The 15,394-nt window shown below is 45.2% G+C and overlaps 1 protein-coding gene across 1 annotated transcript in view; it reads right to left on the reverse strand.

Moving 5' to 3' along the window:
• Positions 1-220: 220 nt before the first annotated feature.
• The window catches only part of TLR9 (toll like receptor 9), a 33,494-nt gene continuing 18,320 nt past the window's right edge, over positions 221-15,394 (reverse strand). The window contains exon 3 of the mRNA XM_044000926.1: positions 221-3,331. Coding sequence (XP_043856861.1) covers positions 221-3,331 — 3,111 coding nt within the window. The remainder of the gene's footprint in view (positions 3,332-15,394) is intronic.

Consider the following 15,394-nt stretch of genomic DNA (forward strand, 5'->3'; position numbering starts at 1 on the left):
GCCAGTCAGTCAATAAGCACTGATTAAGCACCAACTATGTGGACAGGCACTGTCCTGAGCACCAGACAGGGACAGTTTCACTCTGGTTGTATCCCCAGTGACAGGCACATGGTAGGCATTTAATGAATGCCTGTTGATCGAGTGTTTAATTAACCTAGAAGGGCTTCTCCCGGGATGGAGGAACCTTGCCTCTGTCCCCACTGGTCCTCCCAGGGAGGTCTCAGGGTCCCCTGCAGAAGTTTTGGTTATAGAAGCTCCGGTTGTTCGTGGCCAAGGCAGTGCAGAGCTGGACCCAGAAGCTGTCCTGGCCACTGGGCTGCTGAGGCCAGAAGAGCACAGTCTGGCGGCAGAGGCGCTGGCGGAGCCTGACGTAGCGGGACTTGCGGGCCGCACGGTTCAGAATGACCAGCACCACTACGTCTTGCTTGTCGTCCAACAGCCGCTGCTGGGCCAAGTGGAAGGTAGCACGAAGCAGGCCGCTGACCGGCTGACTGACCCCCGGGCCACGGGAAGACAGCACGAAGAGGGTCTTGCGGCTGTTATACACGGAGTCCCAGAGGTTCTCGATGAGGCTCTTCCCAGGCAGCCAGTCCCGGTCCTCCAGGCACAGCCGGAAGCGGGGCCGCCCCTTCCCCCTGCCTTTCCCCTCCTCCATGCGCACCCTCAGCTCGTTGTATACCCAGTCAGCCACGGCTTCCTGGGCCTTGTCAAACACCACAAAAGCATCGTAGTCATAGAACTGCGCCGAGGCCTTCCGCTTCTGCCAGACTCTCCACGGCAGCCAGGCAAGGCCCAGATGGAAGATATACCAGAGGTCCCAGCCAAACAGTCGCTGGAGGGTGGGCATGGCCAACGTCAGCAGTGTGCCCATCAGGGAGACCGCAAAGCAGATGCAGGCCAGCCTCACGTCCAGGCACAGACGCAGGTCCTGCATGAAGACGCTCTTGCCCTGGAGCGGAAAGGGGCTTCCGCACACCACCTCGTTGGTGAGGCCAGGCACAGATGCCTGAATCTCCAGTAGGAAATCTAGGAAGGTGGCATCACACTCACAATGCAGTGGGTTGTCCCCGATGTTCAGCTCCTCCAGGAAGGGTGCCAGGCCCCCAAACCAGCCTCGATCCAAGGTCTTCAGAGCATTGCCATAAAGGTTAAGTACCCGCAGTTTGGTGGCTGGGGCAAAGAAGCCCTGGGCGATATAATCGATGCCATTCCGACTGAGGTTCAATGTGTGAAGCCGGGTGCTACCGGGGATGTGGCCCGTGGCCAGGCGGCCCAGCCGGTTCCCAGATAGGTCAAGCACCTGCAGGGAAGGCAGGAAATGCAAGCTGCTCCAGTTGAAGAAAGTAATGTGGTTGTCCTTGGCCCAGAGCAGTCTGAGGCTCTTGGGCAGATTGTCCAGGGCCTGGTCAGGCAGAGTGCGGAGTTTGTTCTGGGACAGGTCCAGCCAGAGCAGCTTGCTGAGACCCTGAAAGAACTGCAGGTAGAGGTTACCCTCGGCCCACATACTACTAAGCAGGTTGCCACTAAAGTCCAGGGCTACTAAGGAGTTGCTGAAGAGTTTCTGGGAGACCCTGGTGTAGATCTGATTGTGAGCCAGGCTGAGATAGCGCAGGCTAGGGAGGTGCCCCACAAAACTCAGATTGTGGCCAATACCGTGGGCCCGGAAGGACTGGCTGTTGTAGCTGAGGTCCAGAGCCTTGAGTTTGGGCAGTTCAGTGAATGACCCACTATAGTACAAGTCCAGCTTGTTGTGGGACAAGTCCAGCAACCACAAGTTGGTCAGCCGGCTAAACTGGGAGCCGTTGACTGCTTGGGTGATGCTGTTGCTAGACAACCTCAGGCATTCAAGAGCAGACAGCTGATCAAACATCTCTGGCTGGATGGTGATCAGGTTGTTCTGGGAGAGGTCTAGGATGAAATTCGATGAGTTACATTGGGGCATAAAGTACTCAAAGGCAGGAGGGTGGAAGGCTTTCTTCAGCCCTAGAAGGGGCCCTGTGCTGGCCGTTGGTGGTCTGCTTAAATTGGCTGCATTGCTTACACCTGTCACCTTGTTATCAGACAAGTCCACGAACTTCAGGGAGTGGAATTGGCCAAAGACACTCAGATCGGCCTTGCTGATGAAGTTCATGGGCAAGAGCAGCTTCTGGAAGGAAGGGAGCCCTAGCAAGGGCTGGAGGGTAGCCCGAGTAAGGGATCGGAAAAAGATACCGGTCATATCCAGCACCTCCAGGGACTTCAGATTGCCGAAGGAGGGGGCCAGGTGCAGCCGGGCAAAGGACACCTTCTTGTGGTAGTTGAAGGCCAGTTTCAGCTTCTTCAGCTTGGCCAGGCTTTGGAAGGCCGTGGTGTTGGTGATATCCTCAGAGAGGAAGTTCTCGCTGAGGTCTAACCCGGTGAGATTGGTGAGGTTCTGAAACCAGCGCGGGTCAAGCTGACTCAAGGAGTTGTCACTCAGTATCAGGCTCTCTAACGCTCCCAGGTGGCTGAAGGTGTCCGGGTGCACCTCGGGGTACCCCTTGGGGCATTCCACACAAGGGTTATAAGCATGGTCACAGCGCCGACAATTCCCACCCACATCCAGCACACGTAGGGCCGGCAGTCCAGCAAAGTCTTGGGGGGCTAAGCTTATGATGCGGTTGGAGGAGATGAGCAGCATTTGCAGGCTGGCAGGCAGCCCCCGAGGGACTGACGTCAGGTTGTCGTACTTGAGGGACAGGTTGGTGAGGTGGTGCAGGTGGGCCAGTGCCCCCGACGGCACGTCCACCTCCCGCCCACAAGGGTTCTTGTAATAGCAATTGCCATCCATATAGAGGGAGCGCAGGCTGGGGAGTCCCGAGAAGGTGACTGAGTCCAACGCCAGGATCATGGTGCGGCTGATGACCAATCCAGTTAGCGACCGGGGCAGTTCGGGGATCGAGGTGATGCTGTTCCCCGACAGGTCCAGGAATTCCAGCTTGGGCAGCTCCAGAAAGGTGCCTTGATCAATGACCATATGGCAGGGCAGGTGAAGGGCCGTGAGGTTGATGGGCGCACAGTTCCACCTAAGGAAGAGCCTCCGCAGGCTGCGCAAATGACTAAAATGAGCCGGTTGGAGGTGGCTGATGTGATTGTGCCGGAGCAGGAGGGTTGTGACATTGGCCAAGGCCGACGGAGTTGCCCCAGGAAAGGAGGGCACGCAGCCCAGGCTCCGCCGGTCACAGTCCACCACGCCAAAACGATGAAGTTCGCAAGGCAGAAACTGGGGGAAGTTGGTGTCGGCCAGAGCCAGGGTTAGGGCCAGGAGAGGAACCAAGAAAAGCCCCGAGTCTGAAAAACCGCATCGGGCGCCCTGCAGAGCCAAATCAGGAAGGAAAGAGGTGAGGGCTTAAGAGTTAGCTCCAGCCAATCCCCTGGCCCCCTTCCTCCGGGTCCTTAAACCCTACCCTTTCCTGAAAGTTTCGGAGCTCTCAGTCCTCTGCTCCAAGCTCCCCTGGCTCTCAGCCCCATCCCCACAGAATTTTCCACCTTAGAGAAATACCTAATCCATCACCCTCATTTTTTTTTTTAGTGAGGCAATTGGGATTAAGTGACTTGCCCAGGGTCACACAGCTACTAAGTGTTAAGTGTCTGAGGCCAGATTTGAACTCAGGTACTCCTGACTCCAGGGCGGGTGCTCTATCCACTGTGCCACCTAGCTGCCCCCATCACCCTTATTTGATAGAGGAGGGACCTGAAGCCAAGACCACCAGAGTGACTTGTCAGGAACACCTAGCTGATCATTCATTGGCAGCACCCAGGCTAGAACCCACATGTCCTGATTTCCAGTTCCAGGGCCGCCTTGCCCGGTTTGCCAAGGGTTACCATACCGGAAATCATAACTAACTGCTTCCTTCTGTGGGCTGGAAAGGGAGAGAAGGGGCTTGTGCCTCATCTAGCTGAATTCAAGTAAGAAAATCAAGAAGAGTTAGGCAACTAGTGGCACAATGTATAGTGCTGCACTTGAAGTCAAGAAGACCTGAGTTCAATTCCTGCTCCAGACATTTACTAGCTGTATGACTCTGGGCAAGTTACTTAGTCTCTCTCAGCCTCAGTTTCTGCATCAATAAATAATAAAAGCATCTACCTTACAGGATTGTTGCAAGGATAAAGGAACATAAAGTACTATATAAGTGCTTTTATTATTAATTATAATCATTATTATTAACAACTTTCCTGAGCATGGCCCACAGTAGACAGTAAATGTTTTTTAGTTTGGGGTTTTTTTTGTGGGGCAATGAGGGTTAAGTGACTTGCCCAGGGTCACACAGCTAGTAAGCCTCAAGTGTCTGAGTCTGGACTTGGACTCAGGTCCTCCTGAATCCAGGGCGGGTGCTTTATCCCACTGCACCACCTAGCTGCCCTCCAAGTCAGTAAATGTTGACATGAATAGAAATGAAGTCCTGACTCTTAGAGCTAGAAGGCTTGGGGGACTTGAAGCACCAGAAGAGTATCTTTAGAGGCATCTAGGTGGCTCAGGGGATTGAGTGCTGGGTCTGGAATCAGGAAGATCTGCTTCATACACTTACCATCTCTGTGACCCTGGGCAAGCCACTTAACCTCTGTTTGTCTTAATCCACTGGAGGAGGAAATGGCAAGCCACTCCAGTGTTTTTGCCAAGAAAACCCCATGGGCAGTATTGGTGTGCTATGGTCCACAGGGTCACAAAGAGTCAGACACAAATAAACAACCACAAAGAGCATCTACCCACAATCTTTTTTTTCTCTTTCTTTCTTTCTTTCTTTCTTTCTTTTTTTTTTTTTGTGAGGCAATTGGGGTTAAGTGACTTGCCCAGGGTCACACAGCTAGTAAGTATCAAGTGTCAGGCTGGATTTGAACTCAGATCCTCCTGACTCCAGGGCTAGTGCTCTATCCACTGTGCCACCTAGCTGCCCCCCACAATCTTAATAGAAAGCAAGAAAGTATTCCTGCCTGGTCAGACCGGTTTAGGAAAAACAGAACCACTGCAAGGAGCCATTGTCCCTAAATCCTCAACTTTCTTGCAATCCATGGTTCTGCTTGGGTTTGACCTCCCAGGTTTGAAGGCAGCCCTGCTCACCCTGCCCACTGGGCTCTTTCCAAGCCAAGCAGAAGGAGAAGCAGCTGCAGCCTGAACAATGTGGAAGGGCCCCAGAAACCTGCTCTGGGTTTCTGACATCAGTTTCCATTCCTGAGCTACTCGGGATAAGGACTATGTTCTTCCCATTTTTTCATGTGTCTTTTACATATGGGGTTGGGGTGGAGTAAAGATCCCTTTTTGTCCCTCACTTCTCTTTTCCCAAGGTCTGATGCTTCCTGTTTCCATGTGGTTGATTTATTTCTCTCCCCTTGAGCTTTTATGTCTTCCTTGGGCCCCCATCCTTGTCCTTTACTTTTTTTTTTTTTTTTTAGTGAGGCAATTGGGGTTAAGTGACTTGCCCAGGGTCACACAGCTAGTAAGTGTTAAGTGTCTGAGGCCGGATTTGAACCCAGGTACTCCTGACTCCAGGGCCGGTGCTCTATCCACTGCGCCACCTAGCTGCCCCTTTACTCTTTAGGTATCAACAGGAAAGGGGAAGTCAAGGATACTAGGTAGACCCAGCTCTCTCTGGGAAAAGGCATCCTGCCCATGAGATGCCTGCCACTACTCCCATCCCAGAGTCAGAATCCCAGGCAGCTAGCTAACACCTTCAGCCCCAGGGAGCCCTGGGGATGAACTAGAGTTGTTGCATAAGGGAAAACTGTCCCTAGCTTATATTCTCTCTCTCTCTCTCTCTCTCTCTCTCTCTCTCTCTCTCTCTCTCTCTCTCTCTCTCTCTCTCTCTCTCTCTCTCTCTCTCTCTCCCTCCTTCCCTCCCTCCCTCTCCCTCTCTCTCTGTCCCCTCCTTCCCTCCCTCCCTCTCTCTGTCTCTTTGTCTGTCTCTGTCTCTGTCTCTTTGTCTTTCTCTTTGTGTCTCTCTCACACATGACCTTTCCACTCTGAACCATTTGGGACCATTTTGATGCAGCAAAAAACCCAACACACTGGATTTGAATCAAAGGGCACAAACAATAGGAATAGAATAGAATCTCCCCAATACAGACCAATCTTCCAGAAGCCTCTGGAATATCCATCAGCTACCTTATCCAGTCTCCCCTTTCCCCCTTCAAACCTCTTGAAACCAACTTCTCTGTGTATCCCAGACCTTTTCCTCATATTCCAGGAACCCCCCTCCTGCAGAGACAAAGCAGGGGCCAAGCTACCACCAGTCTGGTGGCCAAAATCTGAAATCTTACCATGGTTCTCTGGAGCTAAGGAGGAAGATTTGATCTGATCACAGCAGAATACTGGGTCCAAGAAACAAAGCTGGTAACCAAGGGCAAAAGATGTCATGCTCTGAGCTTCTGAGAAGAATGAGTGTCTGGCTCACTCAAAGGGTAAGAGGAAGTGAGTAACTTGGGACAGCCCTTAGAAGTTCTACTAGTGTCTGCCCCCAAACCCCCTCCCTCCCTAAATCAGGACCTTAAACTATCTGGGGAGCTCTCTTGTGCCAATCCTAGGCTCTAGGGTCTGTTTGGGGCATCAGGAGTCTCTCACCCCTGCTGGGTCCCCCAAAAAAGTTAGGGCAGCTCATTTGGTCCCCAGGATGTGGCCCTCTGTGAGAGTGGGGAAAATTTGCATGTATTTTATAGTAGCAGGTGCCTGAAATAGCCTCTCACTTCACTTCCTTTCTCTGTTTTACCCCCTCTAGGCCCTGACTCAGCAGGGCTTTAAGAACTCGGCCTGAGCTTTAACTGAATACGACTCCATTTATCTTTCTGCAGTACAGGAGGTTCAAAGATAGAAATTGCCATAGAGGGCAGCTAGGTGGCACAGTGGATAGAGCACTGGCCCTGGATTCATGAGGACTTGAGTTCAAATCTGGCCTCAGACACTTGACACTTACTAGCTGTGTGACCCTGGGCAAGTCACTTAACCCTCATTACCCCACCAAAAAAAAAAAAATCTAGAAATTGCCATAGACCCTGCCCTCTAGGAGCTCCAGACCAGAGGCAGCTGATGGCTCTGTGGCTAGAGCCCTAGGCTTGCAGTCAGGAAGACCTGAGTTCAAATCTAACTGTGTGGTCCTGGGCAAGTCACTTGTTAGCCTCAGTTTTCTCACCTGTAAAATGGGGATAATAATAATAATGATACTAATAACCCCTACCTTCTAAGGTCATTGTAAGGTTCAAAATGAGATAATATTTATAAAAGGTACTTATCACAGTCCCTGACCCATACTGGATGCTATATAATCTCTCCTTTCCCCTTCCCAAACTCTCACCCTGGAAGCTCAAGCAACACTAGTCCCCACTGGGGAGTGGGTCCCCTACCCCAAACACACTCGATCTCCAAATCACACACCAGCTTAGAAAGGCAGGACAGACACTGCATACCTCATGCCCTGGGAAGTAGTGGGTAGATACGATGTAAAAGAAATAAAAGAAAGTGGGCTAAGAAAATTTGAGGGAGGAGAGGCATAGAGCATCAGAGGGAACTTAGCTCATAGAACACCAAATGTCAGAGCTGGGAGGGCCCTTAGAACATAGAATAGAGAGGGGTCAGAGTTGAAGTGGATTTTTGGCTGTAGAAAATAGAATATCCATAGAATTCAGAAAGACTTAGAACTTTGAAGAAAGGATACAAGAGCTGGGAGAGATAGACTATAGAATGGAACAGTAGAATTAGGATATCAATTCATTATGTGAGGCTGCAAATTTTTCTAGTCTAACATCTTCATGTTACAGATTCAAAGCCAACAATCATTTGTTAATCACCTGCTGTATGCAGAGCACTCACTAAACTAAGTGCTGAGAGAGACCTCTCTCTCTCTCTCTCTCTCTCTCTATATATATATATCTATATATATCTATATCTATATCTATATATATATATATATATACACACACACACATATATACATAGATATAGATATATGTAGTGGTGTGTAAAACTATGTGTGTGGTTGCCTTATTTGTGTCCCAAGTTTGGGGAAAATTAGCTGGGGTTCCTAATATAGTTGTTACTTATAAATTAGAAGCTTTAGCACCAGTTTAGGGGCATTAAGCATTTATTAAAGTATATTAAATATTAGTAAAGAGAGCACACATGACTCTGAAAGTTAAGAAAAGGCCTGTCTAGCCTAGAGGAGAAAATAAAGCTCAGCCTGGCCTGCTTCTTCCTCCAAGTCTTCTGCCACCAAGAGCACCTCCGAGAGTCTAACTGAGAGTAACTGCATGTGGAAGCTTTTTCTGGGTTCCGGAGGAGAGGAGGTCCTTACACACTGCTTCAAGCTAATTGGCTAGCATCAACCAAATCCATTGGTTCATTGGACTTGAGAGTAGTCCCATGTTGAAGTCAGAGTTCATACCCTCTGCGAACACACCCCCTTCAGGGTCAGGCAGATGTGGTTTAATTGAATTAACTTTAAGTGAGTTAATCAGCAAAGTCAGTCAACCCAATCAATCTTTTTTTTTAATTTAATTTTATTATTTTCCAGTTACATATTACATATAAGGATAGTTTTCAACATTTGTCTGCACTGGATTTTTAGTTCCAAATTTTTCTTTTTTTTCCCCTTCCCTTCCCTTCCTCCTCCCCAAGACAGAAAGCAATCTGATATAGGTTATATATGTACAATCATATTAAACATATTTCTACATTAGTCATCTTGTGAAAGAAGAATCAGAGCACAAAGGAAAAACCTCAAACAAGAAGGGGAAAAAAACAGTCCAAAAGTAGAAACAGTATGATTTAATCTGCATTCATAATTCACAATTCTTTTTCTGGATGTTGAGAACATTTTCTATCATGAGTTCTTTGAAACTGTTTTGGATTGTTGCACTGCTGAGAAGAGCCAGGTCTATCCCCATTGTTCATCACACAATGTTGCTGTTACTGTGTACAATGTTCTCCTGGTTCTGCTCCTCTCAGTCAGCCTCAGTTCATGTAAGTCCTTCCAGGTTTCTCTGAACTCCTCCTGCTCATCATTTCTTACAGCACAATAGTATTCCATTACATTCATATACCACAACTTGTTTAATCATTCCCCTATTGATGGGCATTCCCTCAATTTCCAATTCTTTGCCACCACAAAGAGAGCTGCTATAAATATTTTTGTACATGTGGGTCCTTTTCCCCTTTTCTATGGTCTCTTTGGGATACAGACCTAGCAGTGGTACCACTGGATCAAAAGGTATGAACAGGGGGCAGCTAGGTGGCGCAGTGGATAAAGCACCAGCCCTGGATTCAGGAGTACCTGAATTCAAATACGACCTCAGACACTTGACACTTACTAGCTGTGTGACCCTGAGCAAGTCACTTAACCCCCATTGCCCCTGCAAAAAAAAAAAAAAAAAAAAAGGTATGAACAGTCCCATAGCCCTTTGGGCATGGTTCAAACAATCCAATCTCTTCGAGCAGGGACCTTTGGATGTTCCCAAAACTCTATTATTTTCTCACTATATGTGTATGTGTGTGTGTGTGTGTGTAGTGTCATTGCTGCCTTTATGAAATTCATATTAGTTCAGGAACCTGAGGTGTGGGAGAAGAAACCCTGTCTAGACTGTCTTTTCTGGGACCATGTCCCTCACCCAAACTGAGTACCAGACTGATTGCCACCACACTTAAGATACCCTTTCCTGTGAATGACTGAACAGAATATCATTGTGCAATAAGAAATGATGAGCAAGCAGATTTCAGAAAAAAACTAGAAAGGTTGGGGCTGAGTTGTGTATGATGGGGGTGATTCTAAAATACAAAATTGGACAGGAAAAGATAAAAAGGAGCAATTTTCTCATTAAAAGGGGTGTGAAGGGGGCAGCTAGGTGGTGCAGTGGATAGAGCACTGGCCCTGGAGTCAGGAGTACCTGAGTTCAAATCCAGCCTCAGACACTTGACACATGCTAGCTGTGTGATCCTGGGCAAGTCACTTAACCCCAATTAGCTCACTAAAAAAAAAAAAAAAAAGGGGTGTGAAGGCTAATCCATTGTTGGTGGAGCTATGAACTGATCCAACCATTCTGGAGAGCAATTTGGAATTATGCCCAAAGGGCGATAAAACTGTGCATACCCTTTGACCCAGCAATACCACTTTTGGGTCTTTTGCCCAAAGAAATCATGGAAAAGGGAAAGGGACCCACATGTACAAAATATTTATAGCTGCTTTTATGTAGTGGCAAGGAATTTGAAGTTGAGGGGATGCCCATCAATTGGGGAATGGCTGGACAAGTTGTGGTATATGAATACAATGGAATAGTATTGTGCTGTAAGAAATGACGAGCAGGAGGAGTTCAGAGAAACCTGGAGGGTCTTGCATGGGCAAGTGAGATGAGTGAGATGAGCAGAACCAGAAGAACATTGTACACAGTATCATCAACATTGAGTGTTGATCTACTGTGATGGACTATATTCTTCTCATAAATGCAATGGCACAGAAGAGTTCCAGGGAACTTGTGATGGAAGAGGATCTCCAAATCCAAGGAAAAAAAAAAAAACTGTGGTGTATAGATGCTGAATGAACCATACTATTTCTTTTGTTTTTGATGCTGTTGTTTTTTTCTATTTTGAGGTTTTTCATCATTGCTCTGATTTTTTCTCTTATAACATGACTAATGCAGAAATATTGTTAATGTTATTATGTGTATATATATATATATATATATATATATATATATATATAACCTATATCAGATTACCTGCTGTCTAGGGGAGTAGGGAGGGAGGAGAGGGAGGGAGAAAAATCTGAAATTGTAAAGCTTGTATAAACAAAACATGTAACAGAAAAAAAATAAAATACTTTATTAATTAAAAAAAAACCACACACAGGGGGCAGCTACGTGGCACAGTGGATAGAGTACCAGCCCTGGAGTCAGGAGGATCTGAGTTCAAATCCGACCTCAGACACTTAACACTGGCTGTGTGACCCTGGGCAAGTCACTTAACCCCAAATGCCTCACCAACACACACACACACACACACACACACACACACACACACACACACACATTATGTTTGAATAGGTAGTTCTGTAATGACTACATAGGTAGAAAGCCTAACTTAAAATTGTGTCTCCCCCAAAGGTCTTTCTGTGAAGGGCTGAGAAAATATGGTCTAGCTAATTCCTGGGCCCTCTGCTGATTTCACTTAAAACAGAGATAGAACACGGAGAATCAAAATAAACAGATGGTTCTCAAGGTCAAAAAAAAGGAGTGTGAAGGGAAGAACTAATACACAGGAAGCAGGTGGGAGTGGAGGGCTAGTAATACTGGGACTTTGCTCTCATTTGGTTGAAGAGGAAACAACATATATATCTGGAGGGGTGAAGTCTTCTAAACTTGTAGAGAGGGGAGAAAACTGGGGGACAGGAGTGGAAGGAATTTTAGAAGGATGTATAGATTAAAAGATAGGAAGGTGGGGAAGAAGATAAGGGAGGGACTCTTAGAGGGGTAGGTAAAATAAGGACTAAGAGGGTAAGGGGAGAAGATAAGGTAACAAGGATTGGGTAAAAAGAGGATGAGAAGGAAAATAGTAAAAATAAGATGGAAGGAAATTCACAAATAGCAATTATAACTTTGTGAATAGGATAAGCTCACCCATAAAACAGAAATAGATAGCAGAATGGATTAAAAATCAGAATCCAGCAGCTAGGTGGCACAATGGATAAAGCACTGGCCCTGGATTCAGGAGGACCTGAGTTCAAATCCAGACTCAGACACTTGACACTTACTAGCTGTGTGACCCTGGGCAAGTCACTTAACTCTCATTGCCCTGACCCCCCCCCCAAAAAAATTTTTAATTAAAAAAAATCAGAATCAACAAGATGTTGTTTACAAGAAACACATTTAAGAATGAGAGATAAACACAGAATTAAAGTGAAGGATCGGAATAGAATTTATTATACCTCAGCTGATGCAAAAAACCGGCAATGGTAGAAATTGTGATCTCAGAAGACAAAGTTGTGGCTAAAATAGATTTAATAAAGAGAGATAAACAGGGGGGCAGCTAGGTGGCGCAGTGGATAAAGCATCGGCCTTGGATTCAGGAGTACCTGAGTTCAAATCCGGCCTCAGACACTTGACACTTACTAGCTGTGACCCTGGGCAAGTCACTTAACCCCCATTGCCCCGCAAAAAAAAAAAAAGAAAAAGAAAAAGAAAAAAAGAGAGATAAACAGGGTAGCTACATGATAAAAGGTGCCATAGACGAGGGCTTCTTAAACTTTTTCCACTTGCGACCCCTTTTTGCCCAAGAAATTTTTATGTAATCCCAGGTACATAGGTATATAAACCTTTTATTGTTGACAAATTTTTGTTGACCCCCCACATTCAGTTATGTGACTCCATATGGGGTCACAACCCACAGTTTAAGAAGCTTTGCCATAGACAACGAAGCAATATCAATACTGAACCTATATGCATTAAATACTATAGCATCTAATTTTTTTTTTTGGCAGGGCAATGAGTGTTAAGTGACTTGCCCAGGGTCACACAGCTAGTGTCAAGTGTCTGAGGCTGGATTTGAACTCAGATCCTCCTGAATCCAAGGCCAGTGCTTTATCCACTGTGCCACCTAGCTGCCCAGCATCTAAATTTTTAAAAGAAAAGTTAAAGGAACTCAGCATTTGACAAAAACTGCTGGGAAAACTGGAAGATAGTATGGCAGAAATTAGGCATAGACCAACATCTTACACCTTATACTAAAATAAGGTCAAAATGGATACATAATTTAGACATAGTGATACCATAGGTAAATTAGGAGAGAAAGGAATAGTCTGCCTATCAGATCTTTGGAAAGGAAAACAGTTTTTGACCAAACAAGAGATAGAGTATATTATAAAATACAAAATGGATGATTTTGATTATATTAAATTAAAAAATTTTTGTACAAACAGAAGCAATGCATCCAAAATTGGAAGGGAGGCAGAAAGCTGGGAAACAATTTTTGAGGCCAGTGCTTCTGATAAAGGCCTCATCTCTAAAATATATAGGGAACTAAATCAAATTTATAAGAACCCAAGTCATTCCCCAACTGAGAAATGGTCAAAGGATATGAACAGGCAGTTTTCTGATGAAGAAACCAAAGCTATCTATTCCCATATGAAAAAATGCTCTAAATCTCTAATGATTAGAGAGATGCAAATTAAAGCAAATCTGAAGTACCACCTGACACCTATCAGATTGGCTAAAATGACAAAAAAGGAAAATAATAAATGTTGGAGAAGCTGTGGAAAAATTGGAACATTAATGCATTGTTGGTGGAGCTGTGAACTGATCCAACCATTCTGGAGAGCAATTTGGAATTATGCCCAAAAGGCGATAAAGCTGTGCATACCCTGTGACCCAGCAATACCACTTTTGGGTCTTTTGCCCAAAGAAATCATGGAAAGGGGAAAGGGACCCACATGTACAAAAATATTTATAGCTGCTCTTTATGTGGTGGCAAGGAATTGGAAGTTGAGGGGATGCCCATCAATTGGGGAATGGCTGGACAAGTTGTGGTATATGAATACAATGGAATACTATTGTGCTGTAAGAAATGATGAGGGGGTGGCTAGGTGGCGCAGTGGATAAAGCACCGGCCCTGGATTCAGGAGTACCTGAGTTCAAATCCAGCCTCAGACACTTGACACGTACTAGCTGTGTGACCCTGGGCAAGTCACTTAACCTCCATTGTCCCGCAAAAAAAGAAAAAAAAAAAGAACCGATGAGCAGGAGGAGTTCAGAGAAACCTGAAGGGTCTTGCGTGGGTTGATGATGAGTGAGATGAGCAGAACCAGAAGAACATTGTACACAGTATCATCAACATTGAGTGTTGATCTACTGTGATGGACTAGATTCTTCTCACCAATGCAATGGTACAGAAGAGTTCCAGGGAACTCATGATAGAAGAGGATCTCCAAATCCAGGAAAAAAAAAAAAGAACTGTGGAGTAGATGCCGAATGAACCATACTATTTCTTTTGTTTTTGGTGCTGATGTTTTTCTATTTTGAGGTTTTTCGTCACTGCTCTGATTCTTCTCTTATAACATGACTAATGCAGAAATATGTTTAATGTTATTATGTATGTATATATATGTGTATATATATATATATATATATGTATATATATATATATATATAAACCTATATCAGATTACCTGCTGTCTAGGGGAGTGGGGAGGGAGGGGAGGGAGGGAGAAAAATCTGAAATTGGAAAGCTGGCATAAACAAAAGTTGAGAACTATCTTTACATGTAACGGGAAAAAAAAATAAAATACTTTATTAATTAAAAAAAAGAAAAGTTAAATGAATTATAAGCTGGAAATAGATACTAGTACTATAAAAATGGGGAACTTTAATCTTCCCCTCTCAGAACTACATAATTCTAACCAAAAAATAATAATCAAAAAAAAGAAGGAGCAGCTAGGTGGCGCAGTGGATAGAGCACCGGCCCTGGATTCAGGAGGACCTGAGTTCAGATCTGGCCCCAGAGCCTTGACACTTACTAGCTGTGTGACCCTGGGCAAGTCACTTAACCTCAATTTCCTCACCCCAAAAAACAAAAAAACAAACAAACAAAAAAGAAGACAAGGAAATAAATAGAATTTTAGATTAGCTAGGTATGATAGCTATCTGGAGAGAATTGAATGGAAATACAAAGAAATAGACCTTTTTCTCAATGGTTCATGGTACTTTTACAAAGAGAGGAATGGCTGACCAAATTGTGGTATATTATTGTGATGGAATACTATTGTGCTACAAGAAATAATGAGCATGTGTGTCGGGGGAGGGGATGGTGAAGGAAGAAAAAAAAGAAATTTACATAACTTTATTATATATTTAAAAGGAATAGCAAGTTGTACCTAGTAGATTTGCAGTTACATGTGCAATCATCTTTTTATTATATTATATTATGGAAATGTTTGTTTTATTCCATAAGTTAAAAATAAAATATTTTTTTAAAAAAGATAAGTATATGGCAGTATAAGATAATACAAAATAAAATATAGTTTATAATTCTTTTTTTTTAAGTATAATGGGTTATAGAACATAGGCAGAACTGGGGGAAGCTCCCTATGTCCACTTCTGGGATTACATGCTCAATACTAAAGGACTTTGAGATGACATAATAACATTTTGGTCCCCATAACACCAGCAAGGAGAGGTTGCTGCATCAGATTAGTTACTGAGCCAGGAAGAGCAGATCACTCAGGAGACTTTAAAAGAAGTAATTCCATCCTCTGGGGTTTTCTCTCCTCCCATCTGTTGATTGTGTGGGGATTCTATGGCCTTCTCTCACTTCAACTTCCTATAAGGTAGGAAAAGGTTCCTCTTCCCACCCCACACCCATGCCCACCTGTAGCAGCTATGGTAGCCCATTGCATATGTACTGTCTGGA

The sequence above is a fragment of the Dromiciops gliroides genome, chromosome 1 (assembly GCF_019393635.1).
Source record: "Dromiciops gliroides isolate mDroGli1 chromosome 1, mDroGli1.pri, whole genome shotgun sequence".
In the NCBI taxonomy this organism is placed as follows: domain Eukaryota; kingdom Metazoa; phylum Chordata; class Mammalia; order Microbiotheria; family Microbiotheriidae; genus Dromiciops; species Dromiciops gliroides.